Source organism: Trachinotus anak, unplaced genomic scaffold, assembly GCF_046630095.1.
Source record: "Trachinotus anak isolate AG129_WGS33_773 ecotype Australia unplaced genomic scaffold, CSIRO_AGI_Tana_v1 ptg000018l, whole genome shotgun sequence".
NCBI classification, from domain to species: Eukaryota; Metazoa; Chordata; class Actinopteri; order Carangiformes; family Carangidae; genus Trachinotus; species Trachinotus anak.
Window position 1 is genome coordinate 2,623,313 of NW_027273869.1, and position 17,123 is coordinate 2,640,435.

Sequence of the window (17,123 nt, forward strand, 5' to 3'; positions counted from 1 at the left end):
TGTGTTTGAATTGTTGTAGTGATAAAGGGATCCACCAGGGGTTGGAAGACAAGTATCAGATTGGATACAAGAGGGTTTTGAGTGAAGTTTTTACCATAAGGTGATGCAATAGGTCTCAGAAATGCTTGTATCAAATTTGATGCATTTGGCATTGTAGGGTTAAGTGAGCAAGATCAACATCAGACCATGGGCCTAATGGTGTGACCTATAGGCTGCATTAAAAAAAATGCTCCAAATGTGCTGTCGTGTTTATGGAGACTTACTGTGGTAGTACAGAGGAAGCATCTTATTCCTAGGTCCTTGCAAAGTGCTGGAGAGATCTTTGTTTCTAAGGAGAAAGACTCTGATGATGTAAGACAGTTTAGGCCTATCTGTAGAAGGTAAGATTTCATTCAGTGTAGTGGATGGTGATCCTTGGAGCACACAAGCATGACCAGGCATCAAATTCAGTTGACAGAGGGAAATGAGAGACTTCCATGTGGTATTGTAAGGATGAGCAGATGCATTTGGTTCTGTTCCACATTGTTTACAATAGGAAGCTTTGCAGTGCTCAGTCATGAATATAATAATAATAATAATAACAATAATAATGATAAGAATAATGATGACGATGGTAACAATAATAATAACAATAATAATAATAATAATAATAAGAAGAAGAATAACAACATGAATAATAATAATAATTAAAAAAAAAATATTATTATATAACCATCTGTAAGCCATCATGTTATGAAAATGAAAAAAAAATTAAAGAAGAAATTGAACAAAGACTACACTGAAAATGTAAATTGAAAACATTTACAAACATTTAGACATATCAGTTCTTAAAAAAATCTAATTCAACAGAAAATGAATTAAAAAAAAAGAATAAATATATAACTTGGATGACGGACTTCTTCTGACAAACATATCATAATATATATGAACTGCTGACATGGACTTCACTAATGAATGAATGTGTGGACGTGTGGTGTATGACGTATATGATTACGTGTGCCAGCGGACTGTCTTCTGCCGACGTAGCAAGAGAAAGGTGTCCTTGTTTTATCCCCCAGTGCGCCCCCCGAGAAACAGCGGTGGTGGAGCAGGTCAGCAAGAACCCACGTTTCAGTGCCGAGAATAAGCACGACACACGTATCCACTTCACTTTATTTCAAATCGCAGATGGACGAGGAGTGAATAAAAATGTGGGCACACCTTACAGCCACGGACCACCACGCCACGTAACCAGCAGCGTGACCGCCCGTGCGTCACACACAGTCACAGAAACGAGCGCCCCCCTCCCGTAGCATCCGAGGAGGTTTGTTGACAGCGTCAGAGAGGAAAGATGGCGGCGCTCACTGCTGTAGAGCCAGCAATGAGCAAACTGACGGACGCCTTGTCAAACCTGGACCCTGAATCGCCTCCAGCGGATTCGGGGAACCTGCAGGACTTCGCGGTGGATTTCCTGGAGAAAGAGTTCGGGAACGACCTGAAGTCCCTGAAGAATGCGGGCAGCCTGCTGATGAAGCTGAGGGAGGAGAACAGCGTACTGGAGGAGCAGGTGAGCTCACAGTCACGGTCGGACACGGTCCCATCCACATGTCGTAAAGAAACACTGACGCTTCGCTCATTCTGGAGCAGAGCAGGGAATCTGCGCCGTGTGTGACCCGCCCCGCTGCCCCCTGGACACTAGCTACCTGCCCACTCTGTAATATATGATACATTCAATAAACTGTGGTCTGAATGTTAGAGTTGCTCTCTGAAATGCTACTGAAGCTCCAGTAGGAGGGTAAAGCGACCATGGGTCAGTTAACACGCAGTGGGCACTCCTGTTCAGAGATGCTGCATTCATGACAGTGCAACCAACATAGAGGATCATGAAAACAGACCCCTGTTGATTATACCAAAGCTTGGAGACTGTGTTTACTGTCTTCTGAATTGCATGAGCCTCAGTGGCGCTCGGCCTGTTAGCACTGCGGGAGAAATACTGACTGAGAAATTCAACAACACAGTGTGAATATTGCTTATGCTTATTTTAAAGGACTAAGAGGTCAATGTATATGTTTATACACTGATTGGACGTAGGTGAACAAACCCTGCTAATCATCCAACAACTTAAATCTAAAACTAAATCTAAATCAATGTGCTCTGACACATTACTGTCTGTACATGACAAAATTACATTTAAGTAATAATAATGTATTATACTCACTGCTCAAACTGCCTTGGGTTTCTTTTACTTCCTGTTTGCAATAGTTTGTGTTGACATTACCCATCTTGTCATACTTTGACAAGATGTCTGCTGATTTGTTCTTAGAGAATAATTAAGCCAGACTTAATATTCTAATCACAGGGTAATAACAAATTCTAAAATGATTTGTTATTAGTTTTCATATAACAACTTGAGATGTAAAGACCAGGCCATGATATACCCCCCCACAGGTGTAGCAGGCCACAGAAATTCCACATGGGGGCGCTGTTAGCTTTTCACTGCAGGAGGCAGATGTTGCACCAGCTGCACTGAGAACATTCATGACTAATCTTGACCTGTGATTGGAGCTCTGCACAATTTTTTATCCTTCATATATCAACACTGCTCACCCACACACTAAATACAGCATCGGCTCAAGACTGAATTTATTTCAGGATTGAATATCATCCTGATGGAGGCCTAGAGCTCTTTCTTCTTCTGCTATCTGTGTCGCTGACTTTGTTAAACATGAGCAGTGACTCTTTATTCTCTGTCATTCAGGTTCTGACTGTATCCAGTTCTGTGCCTCCTAAAGTGTCTGCAGCGCTGTCTGCTGCTGAGGAGGCCAGATGTTCCCTGGAGGACCTGCAGCAGAAAGAGCGACTCATCTCCAACATGCTGCACCAGGTAGAGACACCACCCAAAAAAAACAGAGGAAGAAGTAGATATTGATTTGGAAAAAGTAGTTAAAAAAATCTGAATTGAATGCACTCACATTTGCAGACTCCAACATGCACAAACAAGCCTTGTTCTGGCTTTATAAGACATCAGGAAATACAACCTGCAAAAACAATAAAATTCTGTGAATTAGCCATTATGTATTGGAAAAGAGATATTCTTCTAATATAATGATAGCATCCATTTCATTTTTTTTGTTTTTACATTTTTGGTGTGGATCATGAGAAAAAAAACAAATTCACATTAATCATGCTCATGCTGTAATTTACACAACTCAGAAGAGCTTAGTTTATAAGCTGTTGCTGTTCTCTGAATAAAGAGGAATTTAAAGCTCCCTCTCGCATGTCAGACACCAAATATTGTATAAGTGTTGCAACTCTGTGACTGTCCTGCTTCATTTAACAAGTCACCTCCATGTGTTTCTGTAATGTTTCTTTAACAGAGAGATGAACCTGGAAATATTCCAGTCTGACAGAGACTATAAAGTCCTGTCACTTCTGCCATTCTGGGAGCTATAAACAATCATTCGTTTTCGTTAATGAATCCGTCCTCTAGCACCTACAGGGGGCCCAGCCTTGGATGGATAATCTTGGCCAGACACTCAACCAAGTTGACACCATAGAGAGACACATGAAATACCTGCGCTGCCTTCAACATATAGAGGAACTCAGGTAATGTTAACAAGGGTAAGGTGATGAAGACACTGATCAGACATGATAGAAATGTGTGGACGGAGACAGTGGAAAAGGTAGACATTAATAGACCATGGAATGGTAAGAATAAAGAAAACTAAGAAAAAGAATTGATGCCCACTGAACCGCTTGCTAAAACCAAAGAAGCCAACCCATTGTTGGAGATGTTCCAATAACATATAAGGAGTAACAGTATTGAATGCATCACTTCAGCCAAAAGGACTAAAACTTAAGATTTTCCAGCATCATCTGCAACCAGCAGGTCACCCATCCGTTTAAGGAGGGCAGTCGGTTCAGCAGTAACTTTTTCTAAAACCCTGCAGAGAGAGGGCAGTGAGACATGCTGACCTTTAAAAAGCATTCTCCCTGACAGAAGCAGTAATGTGTGAAGTGTTGTGTGCTTGCAGTGCTGCAGTCCAGCAGTGTCTGATGACCAGCAGTGTCTGGGAGGCCATAAGGGCAGTGGACAGCATGGCTGCACTGGATGCTGGACTGAACCAGTCCGGATGTTCTCATCTCCAGGACTTCCTCCGAGAAACACTTCACTTCTGGCACAAGATTATCAAAGACCGACTGGCCAGGTACACCCCCGCCCAGTCCCCCCTCACATTGTTCCTTTAGTTCGGAAAAGTGAACATACAAGCTGTGTTCCAGTTCAGGGGCTGAATCAGCTCAGTTCAGCAACTATTGGTAGAACTGTTCAAACCAAGGGTCTTAAAACCTCAAGTTTTTGTTAAAAAAACAAAACAAAACAAAAAACAGTTATATGTTACTAAGGTTGCTATGCGATGCAACAGTAATGGTGGGCACAGCTGGCGATGGACAGTGAAAATACTCTGTAGGCCAGACCTTCTCATTTTTGATCCGTCTTTCGTGTGGTGGCTAAGAAGGGCCACACCTTCGTGGACTGTGTCCTCTGAGGGATGCGACCCCTGAATTGGGACACAGCTCTACTATATATCACTGTCTCATTATCTTATGTTCACCATATGAGCTAAATCTTCCTCTTCAATCCCTTCATAGTGATTTTGAGAAAGTATTGACTCAGCTTCACTGGCCGATCATCTCCCCTCCAACTCAGTCACTGACGCCCACTGCCAACGGTCAGGAGATCAACAGCCAGCTGGAGCTGCTCGTCACACAGCTGCTCGCCCTGCAGACCTCGTATCCTTCAGTTTCAGCACCTTCATGTCTACCATCTGTAGACATCTGTTGTTTATTTCTGTGATAACACACACAGACACACAAACACAAAGCCAGGGTATCCATTTATCCATTTATCCATGAGTGAGGATTACAGGTACACATATATTGCTCTTTGACAAATACTCATCTTCCATCTTTTAAAGCAGGGGGACAGGATGATGACATGAAACAAGTTCCCAGCAGGATTCAAATCCCTTCACCTTTTTCATATTTTGTTATATTGCAGCCTTATGCTAAAATAAAAAAAAAAATCTCTCCAAAATCTACGCTCAGAACTAATCAAATAGTTCATACTGTCTCCAAACAGGATCTCTGGAGCTCAGCCAGAGTCACCATCAGGTTCATAGTTACCTCTCTTACCTCGACTCTTCTCCCCTGATAGCTCAGTTTGCCTGGGCAGCCAGCTCTAGGACGAGTCCTGGTTGTTCCAGACTTCTTTCATTTAAGAATAATGGAAGTCACTGTGCTGCTGGGAACCTTCACTGCAGTAGAAATGCCTTTTGTAGACTTCCCCAGATCTGAGCCTCCAGTCGATACAAACCTGTATCTGTGCCTTCCTTCTCGTAGTTTTGGCTCTGATATGCATTATCAGCTGTGAAACCTCAAATACACATCATATCCATCATATCAGCCGAATTTACCACAGGTAGACTCTAATCAACAATAACTGAAAACTTATGTCAATGTGATATTTCAGGTTTTCCGTTTTTAAAGGTCCCATGTTGTATAAAGGTAGATGTCCATGTGTTTGTGATCATAAAGCAGGTCTAGGTTCTATATTAATACTATGAAAGTATCAAAGCCTCAGTCCACAGAGGAATGCACACAGCCTGTATTCAGAAACTGAGCCTTAAAACCAGCTGTCAGGACTTCTGGAACTTTGTGATGTCATAACAAAGCAGTCACTGCCCTCAGCTACACCCCAAGCCCCGCCCACCTGGACCCACCATCCAACCTTGCACGATTTGGTTTCTCTGAGTGTTTATACCTGAAATCTGCTGCATCACTCAGAAAACAGTCAGCCAATCAGCAGCTCAGAGCCTCTCTTCTGATTGGCTCACTGACCTGTTGTTTCTAGAGCTCCAGAGAGAAGCCTGAGAGAGGAGATGTAAAACTACACTGAGATGGTTTTTGGTTCTTAAGACCACAAATATATCTTCTGATGGAGATCAACACTTCAAATAAAACACAAGAAAAGTGTAAAGTATGGGACCTTTAATACATTTTTGAAATTTCTAAAATGTTATTTTCACTTTGGAATTATGGGATTTTCAGTGTTGATTTTTTTTTCATAACAAAACGTGAAAAGATCAAAGGGGTCTGAATACCTTCTGAATGCACTGTGGGACAGTGTGGGTACGGGACACTGCTGCATGTGTTCGTTTCTTTAACCTCCCCTCTCCGCAGTGATGACCTCATATCTCAGAGGACTTTGGCCTCTGGTCAGAGCGCACCCTCTACCCAGCCTGCGTCGTCAGCCACGCCTCCATCCCAAGCTCCTCCCCTCTGTCTGCCCATCCAAATCATGCTGCAGCCGCTCAGCAGGAGGTTCAGATACCACTTCTACGGGAATCGACAGACCAACTCCCTCAGCAAGGTCTCACACACACACACAGAGCACACATCACATACACACACACACACACACACACACAGAGCACACATCACATACACACACGTGCACAACACTATTCAAATGTCAGACTTGCACACGCCGCTGAAAACAAATGGACCAGCGTCAGTGTTTGTGTATAATCTTAGCAAAATTAGACACAAATACATATCATTCACACCTGAACTGTGATGAGTGGAATTCAAGTACTGCTGTGGCTCTGTGGGAAACACATGATGGCAGTAAGTGTATGGCAAAGCTCTCAAACCTCCAACTCATCCTCTGTCTGTGCCTTTTTCAGCCTGAGTGGTACCTCACACAGGCTCTGATGTGGATGGGGAACAGCTCGACCTTCATGGAGGAAAAGATCCAACCGATCCTGGACCGAGCCGGGGCCGCCATCAGTGCCAGGGTATGTTGTTCTGAAATGACTGCTTGACTGTTTAGATAAATAAAATGCTAAATATATCTGCTGTGTTCTCATAATACAGGTTTAATGACCCCAAACCTCCGTATTCTTAACACTGCATTTTTTTGGAACAGATTTATGATGTAGTATCTTTTGAACTCAACCTATCTAAAAAAGAATCAACAAAGAAAGAGGCAAATGCCCGTTGTCAGCTGACAACACTGATTATTGTGTGTGTGTGTGTGTAGGTGGAGCTGTGTCGAGGCCTGCTGTCTCTGGTGCAGGACAAAGTGGCCAGCGATGCCTCCAGGCTGCTGTACGATGATGTGCTCTTCTGTCACCTGGTGGAGGAGGTGCTGCAGTTTGAGAAGGAGCTGCGGAGCAACCAGTCCTACCCGGCGGTGCTGCCTGGGCTGCTCCACCTCCTGCTGGACGACGCAGTCCTTCAGAAGTGGCTCACTGTGGAAAGGAAGAGTAAGCTGTACTTAACTGAGTTCATGCCCAGACTGGTGTTTAATTTCTCTGCCATATCAGAGTGATTCTTAGTCAAAGGTATAATTTATTTATTCCATATTATTACGTCAGTTTATTATGCCTCCTCCCCGATGACTACCAGGGCTGGAGGCGTTATATTTTTGGGTCATCCATTCGTCTGTCCCATTATTGTGAGTGTGATATTTTAGTAACACCTTGAGGAATCACTTAGAATTTGGTACAAATGTTCACTTGGACTCAAGAGCTATGTCCCAGTTCAGAGGCTGCATTTGGAGACCAATTCTGTCCCAGGCCTCTTTTATATGTGGCTCAGAAATGAGTCCCTCAGCAGGTGGATCCTTCGTGGCCCAACCTATCCCACGATTCACGAGCGCCTGTAATGAAAATATTATGGCAGGGGGGAGGATTACACTTTTAATTCTAAGTATTGTGTTTCAGCTCAGCTCAACTGTAACGGTGAAAACTGTTAAAACCAAAGGCCGTAAAACCTCAAGTTTTTGTGACAGAAAGTTACGTGTTGTCAAGGTTGCTAGGTGACAGGAGCCACACTTTGCGAGGCAACAGTAAGGGCAACACCTCCTCCCTCTTTGCTACTCTACTCTCTACAGTGAAGTGAATTCTAACAGTGACCTACTTTACTTTGCTTTAGATTTTTTTTTTTCTACTGTGAAAATGTTTCACTGCTGGAATCTACCATCTTCTTGCAGCCAGGTTTCAGGTCTACATGGTTCTATTGCCTTTATATAGAGGGTAAACAAAAAAAATTAAAAAAAAAGATTTTTTACACTGAACAAAAATATAAATACAACACTTTAGTTTTTGCTCCCAACTTTTCCAAGTTGAAATAAAAGATCTAAGATTTTCTCTAATTACACAGAAGGCGTCTTTATCTCAAATCTTCCTCACAGATGTGTTTAAATCAGCGTTATGGAGAATCTCCTCCTTTGCCAAGTTCATTCCTCCACCTGACAGGTGTAGCGTGTAAAGATGCTGATTACACAGCGTGATTCCTTCGCAGGTGTAAAAGGCCACTTTAAAATGTGTAGTTTTATTTTGAAAAATTGATGAGGTACTGAACTGTGTGACAGATGTGCATTAATTTGATTGTGAATTATAGCATGGTCTCAGTGGGTTTGCTGTTACTGTAACCCAGTGTTCCTGTGTATGTGCAGTGGCAGTGGAGAAGATGGACGCCATGCTGTCAGCTGAGGGAGCGTGGAGCTCTCAGTACAAAGACATCAGTGACATGGATGAGCTGAAGGCTCCAGATTGTGCCGAGACCTTCATGACTCTGCTGCAGGTCATCACCGGTACGACCACCAGTCCACTCATCTGTTTGAGACACTGTCAGTTTTTTAATGTTTTTTTTTTTTTGTGTTACTTCATGATCCATTCAAACACTGTGATGGATTTTCCATCCAAACCTTCTTAGAGACTTAATTGTAACCAAAAGTGATGAATCTGATTTAAAATAGATAATATACACACAGAACAGAGAAAGCAAACCAATCCACACTGCTAAAACCAGAAAGCTGGGGTGTACGTGCAGGATACTCCAATCCCTTTATAAAACAGGACACAAGGAAAAAGAAGACTGGATTAAACTGTATTCAGATGGAAAGTTCAGAATATTGTGTATTATACCTATGTGTTCTTTAGTTCCATTCTCTGACCACACACTAATTTTGAGTATGTAATCAGTGATGGTGGTTACATACTTGAGACCTAAGATAGACTATTTGCATTAACATTGTATTGGCTTGCATGTCCCCTGTGGAGTTACAATGTGATCAGATACATTTGTTCTTGTTGATGTTTTTCCTCCTAATCAAACATTTGTAGAGATTTTTTTTAACATATTTTGAAACCTGCGTTGTTTCTCTCCATGTTGCCAGCTAGTGGTCGTCGACTTCTTCTTCTGCCTTTTTCTGGCACATTGCTGCCTTTCTTGGAGCATTATCACCACCTAATGTTGATTAGTGAAATAAAGTGACACTGTGTCACTCACAAGCTCGAGGATGTGAATGTGCATCCTTGTGTGTATATACTACTTGAGATACCAAAACAACTTCACTACTGGTCAGAAACAGGGTACCTTTAAGCCACACAGTACAGTACTGTCTGCTGTTAGAGGATATAAAACATGTTTGAATCTGGTATTTTTTGTCATGTCCTCAGAGCGGTACCGGGCCTTACCCTGTCCTTCTGCACAGCTGAAGTTTCTGGGGCTACAGAGAGAACTGGTGGATGATTTCCGCATCCGGCTCACCCAGGTAATGATGATGAAAACACTCAAGTACTGAAGGAAAGACAGGGAGGGACAGAGACAGGCTTAAGGAAGAGCTCATGATTATGAGAAAAACACTGAGAGAGATAGAGAGACTGAAATCCCTGTCACATTTAAAGACCCCCCTCTGATGAAAATTAAGTTTTCATGCTAACCTAGTTAGCATGTCCATATAATGTTTTTACACAATACATGACATATCATGAGCAAAATAATCCGTCAACACCACAACTGTGCATTTCCACCTTGAACTGCAATGACAGTCTCATAAAGACAGATTCAGACAGCCAGGGATTCATACGTCATAGAACCTGAGGAACCACACCTGACAACGGGTGCTGGGCCTGAATGAACCTGAAACCTTGTCAGTTAGCATTAGCACAACCACTAACACTGTGTCAGCCACTGCCAGTTACAAGCTAACAAACAACATGACACACTAACCAAATATTAATGATAGTGTAGAGTATTTTTGCATAGTTTAAACGCTGCGGAGAGGAACTTTAATAGAGAAGGATCAACAGAGAAGAATCACAGCAGATCTCTCATTGATGCTTTTTACTGGACAAGTTGGGACAATGAGAAACAACATTTCTTTAATTCATCAACACCAGGATATGGAAGCCCTTCATTTTCTTTTTAGTAGGAGGAAGTTTTAGTTTTTTACATCTGTGAAAACGATTGAGAGGCAAGTGATTTTTTTTTTTTTTTTTTGGAAAAAAAAAGAAAAAAAACTTGATGGTTGCACCAAAAAAAATACTTTCACTTGCTTCTCAGGGCTTCTGTACCAGGATGAACCTCTTTGACTGACAGTTTCAAGCCTGTTATTGACATGATTGTGAGAGGGACATTGTGAATTTTTGTCAGCTGGTAAATTTGATTTTGAGTTGGTCATGTATTGTTGGGAGCGTAGGTGTAACTAATAATCCAGATAATCTCCAGAAGGACCTGAAATTGTCAGTTTATTACTCTGAGGGAATTTCAGTCAGTTTTAAAGGATCGAGCTTGTTGCCCTGGGTCAATGCGACTGCTCCTAAATTCACACTGAAATCGTTCTAGTGTTGCACATTAACTGGACTTGTGTTCACTTGTTTGTAGTGTCTGACAGTTGTATTTGTCTGTGTGTATTGTTTGTGTTTCTTGTCGTAACAGTGTTGATGCTGCTGTCTCGGCAAAGTCACTCTAGAAAAAAGAGATTTTAATCTTAATGAGACTTTTTACCAGGAAGTAAAGGATGTAGCAACTTTGCTCTGTAAAATAATTCTTATATCATGTCATTGTGTTTGTTTGGTTTAAATTTTTGCTATTGTTTTCTAATTGTAATTATTTACACACTGAATTCAGCAAAAGGTAAATGAATAAAACGGACGTGGATTATTTTTTTTTTTTACTTTTATGTATTTCATTTATTTATTTATTTATTTATTTAATTATTTTTTGTTGCCAGGTGATGAAGGAGGAGTCCCGCTGTCCGCTCGGTGCCCGTTATTGTGCCATCCTTAATGCTGTCAACTACATTTCCACCATTCTGGGAGACTGGGGAGACAATGTGGTGTGTGGAGTTTATTCAGTTTGTTGATTTTTATTTAATGATGAATTTTTGTCAGTTCTCAGTTGGGTCACTCATGCTGTCTAAGATTTAATTATAATTCAATATATATATATATTTTTTTATTGAATTAAAATGAAATTGGTCGACCCATGATTTGATTCAGAATTGGCCTGATCAAACAGGAAATGAAGAACAGTGTGAATCTGAGCAAGGATTCAATGCCAGAAACTTGGACACATTTTGGTCTGTATGAACGTAGAACCACAGCAAGAACGACAAGCTGCCCCGAGCTGCCTGGTGTTAGTAAGGTTGACATTTATGGCCTCCTCACTCACTTCCGTTTACCAGCTTCTGTATTCTTCCTTCAGTTCTTCCTACAGCTGCAGCAGGCAGCCATTTCACTTGGTGACGAGGCCGTACTGGGAGATCTTGGGGTGATGGAGGTGGGTCGCCTGGCCTCTCTGGAGGGCTCTCTATTCGAAGGTTTGCTGGGACTGCTGGATCGACTGAAAGGAGACATGATGGGAAGACTGCTGGAATGGACCATGAGAGAAATCACAGGAAAAGCCAAACCATATTGCCAAGACAAGTAAGACGTCCAGGGTCCTATTTCTCTTCTTTCTCGTCCAGACCTCAGTGAACAGGATGCCCAAAGATTAAACATTAACACTGATTTATTCTTTTGTCTTTAGGTGGTTGTCTCTACCATCCCAGCATGACCAGTCCACCATGTCCCTGTCCAGTTCCGCATGTCCCATGATGCTGTGTTTGAGGGACAGATTGTTGAACCTTCATCAGGTCCTGAGTCTGTCTCTGTTCCAGTTAGCCTGGCAGGGTCTGGCGGAGAGACTTGACAACTTCCTCTACCAGGATGTAAGGAATGAACTCCCTCTGAAACCCCACCACACTGTCTCTGCTTTATGGTAGAGTGTGTTAAAACAAACTTTAAAGTAGACATTATTCAGTCTTTAAAAGTCTATAGCAAAGCGTATACAGGGAACTGTCTCCCCACCGCTCCGTAAATGACAGGTGCAGGAGAGGAAAAACCCCACCTGAGTAACTTATGTACTTGTTCTGTTGCAGTATTAGCTATTAAACAGCTGATCCATGTGGTTTCCTAGCAATGCAGTTACAAGGAGCTCAGTATATCCCTGTGTCTCTGTGTCAGGTGATCCTGACCAATCATTTCAGCGACGGCGGAGCAGCTCAGCTGCAGTTCGACATGACCAGAAACCTGTTTCCTCTGTTTGGCCACTACTGCAAAAGACCTGAGAACTTCTTTAAGCAGTGAGTGTGTGTGTGTGCGTGCGTGTGTGTGCGTCATAAAGCTCATATCACCCACACAAGTGTGTGTATATAACACTTTTCTCAGCACTGCTCCCACAGGCTCATGATCCACAAATGCACATCCTTGTTACGAAATGTTTCAGAGCAACTGGATGATGCTAGTTTAACTGTTCCATATCGTATGAAGTAAGATTTCCATGTCTGTTTTGATTATAAAGCAGGTCTAGGTTCTATATTTATACAATACAATGTGTTGTAATTTTTAAAAATACATTATATGTGTATATATATATATATATATATATATATATATATATATATATATATATATATATATATATATATATATATATATATATGTATGTATGTATGTATGTATGTATGTATGTATATATGTATGTATGTATATATATATATGTGTGTGTGTGTGTATAAAAAAATTACAACACATTCATATAATAATTAAGTGTTTGTTTACACCAATAAACTGTTAATACTATTAGTACCTCTGAAAATGTCTGACTGTTTACCATTTTAATATTTTAACACTCTGTTTTTCTCATGTATGTAGAAAATGTGTGATAATGTTGTGTGATGCCTGCTGGATGTGTAACAGTGAGCTGAGTTGTTTTGGCAACGGCCGAGGTCAAGATGAAAATGTCAAGGTCCTTTGTGTATGCAGTATATCCCTGTGTATGTATGCATGTATGTGAAAAGGGGCAGATTAACTATGTGCAAGTGGTGTGACAGCAGCACTATGAGAATCACATGCAGGTAGTAATGCACAGCATTTGTGTGTGTGGTGCATGTATATTTATGAATGTAAAGAAATTTTGCCTTCTACAAAAGGCTGATTTAAAGGCCTTCTGCTCTTTGATATATACATGTATGCATGAGGAATATAAGAAAGACAAATGAAGACAAAGAGAAAGACAACTTTGGGTTAACTAGCATTATAATAAGTTTTGTCTCCATCTGCTCTCTCCACAGTGTTAAGGAGGCGTGCATCATCCTGTGCCTGAATGTGGGCTCTGCCCTTCTGCTAAGGGATCTCCTCAAAGAGTCAGAGGAGGAGACGAGAGATATGGGAGGTATAGAGGATCCTCCACCAGAGTCTGCACTGAATGAGTTGGGGGTTTACTGCTTGGCACCCTGTGATGTGCTGATTCTCCTCAAGCTCAGAGCCTCCTGGCCTGGACAGTGACATCTCCCCCTGGCAATGTTTGTTGTTGGTGTGGAGTGTGCATCAGATGGAGTGCTTGTCAAATTTTTCTTAATACATTTTTTATCAGCAGCTTTAATCTTCTTTGTAAACAGGAAAGGTTATATACAATAAGTTATGGCTGTTCAGTGTTAAAATTGATACTACTGAATAGTCACTGTATGTATTTTGAGGATCTACTTACAGTACCTGTCACCTCAGTTGACAAAAGTATACCACAACAGTATATATCAGTATATAAGTACATATAACAATTGTCCTCTGTCTTGTAGACTATGTAATTAAACCCAGCTGACCTGCAATGCTCTCATCTTCAATTGCTCCATAACTACTGTTGTGTGTGTGTGTGTGTGTGTGTGTGTGTGTGTGTGTGTGTGTGTGTGTGTGTGTGTGTGTGTGTGCTGTTTGTTTATGGTTTTCAGTACATAATAATAGAGTGAAGGAAAACATTTTAAATATCTGGGAGTCTCTAAATAGATGACATGATTTTTACCCCAAACTGCTTAAAACAATACCTTGTGTTATCAGACACTACCGTCCCTGAACTACTCTCGCCCCGCCCATTTACTGTGATAACTTAGCAACGAGCTCCTCTGTTCTCCTCTCATTGGTCAATATTTGGATTTCCGCCATATTCAAAAATAGTCAGAGCCCCTGCTGTAGTAGTAAGATGTATTGTTATTGTTCTGTTTAACCCTTTCAGTAACACGTAATTACCACCGCTCTGTGTCACTGACATTTCAAATGGGTGAAACCGGTGAGGTCCAAGCTCCTGTCCCGAACTCGGAGAAACCGACAAGACAGCCGAGCTCCAGGAGCTTGAAGAGGAAGTTTTCAGCTGATGAAGAGTCTCCCCTGGGGGACAACAACAGGAGTGTGCGACGGTGAGCCCATATTTTACTGTCCTACTTTGACCCAAGTCACTAAAACAGCAGCATTAAAATTAATGACACCAGAAGAACCGTCGGCGCCGAATCATTCGTGGCTGTTAACCCGGAACAACAGTTATTGGTAAGCTAACTGCTTTAGCTCGGCACATTACTGCAGTTAGCTTATCGATTCTTTGTGGCGTAATGGCTAAATTATAAGTTTTAAATAGTGCAGAGTAAGATGGCGACATTAGTCGTTTCATACTACCAAATATTTTAAATATATTCGTTGCGTTTCATTGTTTTAAAGTCTGTGCACATATTTTCAGTTGCGTCAAAACGCCACTGGATGTCAGCAAAGGCTCACTGTGCGTCCTCGCCTGTGTCGAAAAGTGTGGCCTGCCACCTATTCCCTTTTCATTTTGCAATGGATTTAATTTCCTGTTATTTATCTGCTTTCATTTGTATGTTTCCGCCCGTGATTTAAAATCTATGTGCATAGAAGAGTTAGTTAACAATGCACAGAAAATACTATTATTTTGCTCAGAAGCGGGAAGAGGCGTTTTCCAGTCCTAGTTACAGCACTGTGGAGTTGTGTTTTCTCTCTGGCAAACGTACATTTCTTTGGCATTATCTCTCTCATGGTTCAGATGCACTGACAGGCTTTATCCTGTATAAATCAGCTGCTGACATGTGTTTTTAAGTCTTAATACAAATATATGTGTAAAACAAGTCAGATGCACAAACAGCACAGTAAATAAGTTGCTTATAAAGACCAAGTTACTTGGATCTGTTGCTAGTTAGACACTTATATTAAAGGATAAGTTCACTTATTTCCAGTCTGTCTCAAAACTGCTATGTGCTAAAACTGTTGTTATTGGTAGATACCAATCTAATGTGACTAATGCTGGGTACTGAAGTCTTATATTAGCTTCAGCTGAACTTCAGAGTGCAAGTTTGTTTTGCACAGAGCTGTAAAATGTTATCCCCCATCTCCATGAAGAGATTATTTATAAGAAGGAATCAATTCACAGCCAATATTGAGAGACTGAATGATTAGAGCATCCAATAACTCTTTTAATATACAAAGGGGTATGTGAGTTTTGTTGAAAAAATGTGTTTTCTTTGAGTCAAATGCTCTAAAAAATTAACAACAATGCTGGTTTAGCTCCACAGTTAAAGCTGATATTAGCCAATAAGCAGAATATTTTTGCCTCATCTCTATTTATGGAGATGACAGCCTTGTGTGCCGGCATTGTTTTTCCAACCCTGCCTATGCGTATAACTTTTGAGTCATCGTTCAATCAAAAACTGTATCCAGGCAACATAAGCATCATCTCTTGAGGCCATGTCTTTCATGTGTTGGCCATACATGACCAGGACTTAAATAGTGTCCCGGAGCTCATTTATGCACAGTGAGATTTTTCGGGTAGATTCTCAGACTGGTGGCTAACATCAGAGTAATCAGTATGTTTTGGAAAAATAAAGCACTGGGAGCATTTATGTTGGACTCTTTTGAAAGGCTTTCCATATTCTGTGCCAGAGTGTCCCAGTCCTGCCCAGTGCCCAGCTGGCTCTGCAGACAAACATGGAAAAAACAACACCCCATATTTGACCCCCGCCCAATATTTGACTGCAAAAAAGAAAAAGTTTATGGAAAAAAACACATAAATGTTGAGTGAGAGAAAATAAGTCTTGATTTCCCTAGTGATACTGGCATTAAAATACGAGGCTGGCAGTGGATTTTTAATATTGGAGTGGTCTTGTTGCCAAGCATGAGCAGAATTTAACTAACAGAAATAAACAAGGTTGGTTCAAAGTTTGAACTTAACATTGTAAGTTCATTGTCCATGTAAAGCAGCATAGTTGAAATATCACGTTGAGGTGGCTGAGAGATGTTATACAGTTCATGTTGTTGTATAAATGTTGGTAGAGTGGGGGTTTTGCCCGATAAAAATTAATACAACACTTCATATAAGAGTAGTATGCACATGCACACTGTGAAATGATCTTAATGACTTCTCCTGTGCAGTGTTCCTCTGCACGTCCTCCTCAGTATCAGTAGAAAAGACACGGGAGGACAGGTGGGTGGAGGTGGGGTCAGCAGGTAGTTCAGTTTCAGAGTAAGCCAACTTTAACAAACAAGGGCAGGGCTAAATGGGATGCTAATCCACTGACTCACAGGGGTACACTTCCTTTTACACATAAGAGCAGGTACGAAGGAGAGGAGGAGAAACGACCTTTGTCCCCTGGCTCGCGGCAGCAAGGAATGTGTGGTGACATCAATCATGTATTCATGAACAGGTTACACACACGGGAGAGATCAGGTTTCAAAATAGCTCATCGTATGGGAAACAAGACATTGCAGGGCTTCCCCTGGGATTTTTTCAGCAGCAGTGCTGTTTCGTGGGTGTCCGTGTAACACTGGACTGGTATTGATGTGTGTCGGTGGAGGGATGGCATGAAATGACATTAGACTCATTAGAAAATGCGTTCTTCATGTTCACCAGGTCACATGTATTTACACACGTAGCTTTTTAATATTGAGGGACTTTTAGAAAGAAACAGAAAATTACTA

The 17,123-nt window shown here is 41.3% G+C and overlaps 2 protein-coding genes across 2 annotated transcripts in view; both read left to right on the plus strand.

The window, feature by feature from the left end:
- The first annotated feature begins 1,095 nt into the window (after positions 1-1,095).
- Positions 1,096-13,978, plus strand: rint1 (RAD50 interactor 1). The gene is made up of 15 exons (XM_071501996.1): positions 1,096-1,546; positions 2,738-2,863; positions 3,470-3,585; positions 4,014-4,187; positions 4,630-4,770; positions 6,220-6,409; positions 6,726-6,836; positions 7,082-7,307; positions 8,501-8,638; positions 9,507-9,601; positions 11,063-11,167; positions 11,536-11,756; positions 11,860-12,040; positions 12,336-12,454; positions 13,445-13,978. Exons 1-15 carry the CDS (start codon positions 1,331-1,333, stop codon positions 13,656-13,658), a joined length of 2,373 nt encoding a protein of 790 aa, XP_071358097.1. The 5' UTR covers positions 1,096-1,330; the 3' UTR covers positions 13,659-13,978.
- Positions 13,979-14,323: 345 nt separating this feature from the next.
- net1 (neuroepithelial cell transforming 1) overlaps positions 14,324-17,123 on the plus strand; it is a 35,215-nt gene continuing 32,415 nt past the window's right edge. Inside the window, exon 1 of the mRNA XM_071501997.1 lies at positions 14,324-14,560. Coding sequence (XP_071358098.1) covers positions 14,421-14,560 — 140 coding nt within the window. The 5' untranslated portion in view covers positions 14,324-14,420. The remainder of the gene's footprint in view (positions 14,561-17,123) is intronic.

Bases quoted from the DNA above. Each gene is read 5' to 3' on its own strand.
- rint1 (XM_071501996.1), top strand. From the start codon at position 1,331: ATGGCGGCGCTCACTGCTGTAGAGCCAGCAATGAGCAAACTGACGGAC. The intron at 6,837-7,081 runs GTATGTTGTTCT...GTGTGTGTGTAG, and splicing joins GGGCCGCCATCAGTGCCAGG to GTGGAGCTGTGTCGAGGCCT. The intron at 12,041-12,335 runs GTAAGGAATGAA...TCTCTGTGTCAG, and splicing joins ACAACTTCCTCTACCAGGAT to GTGATCCTGACCAATCATTT.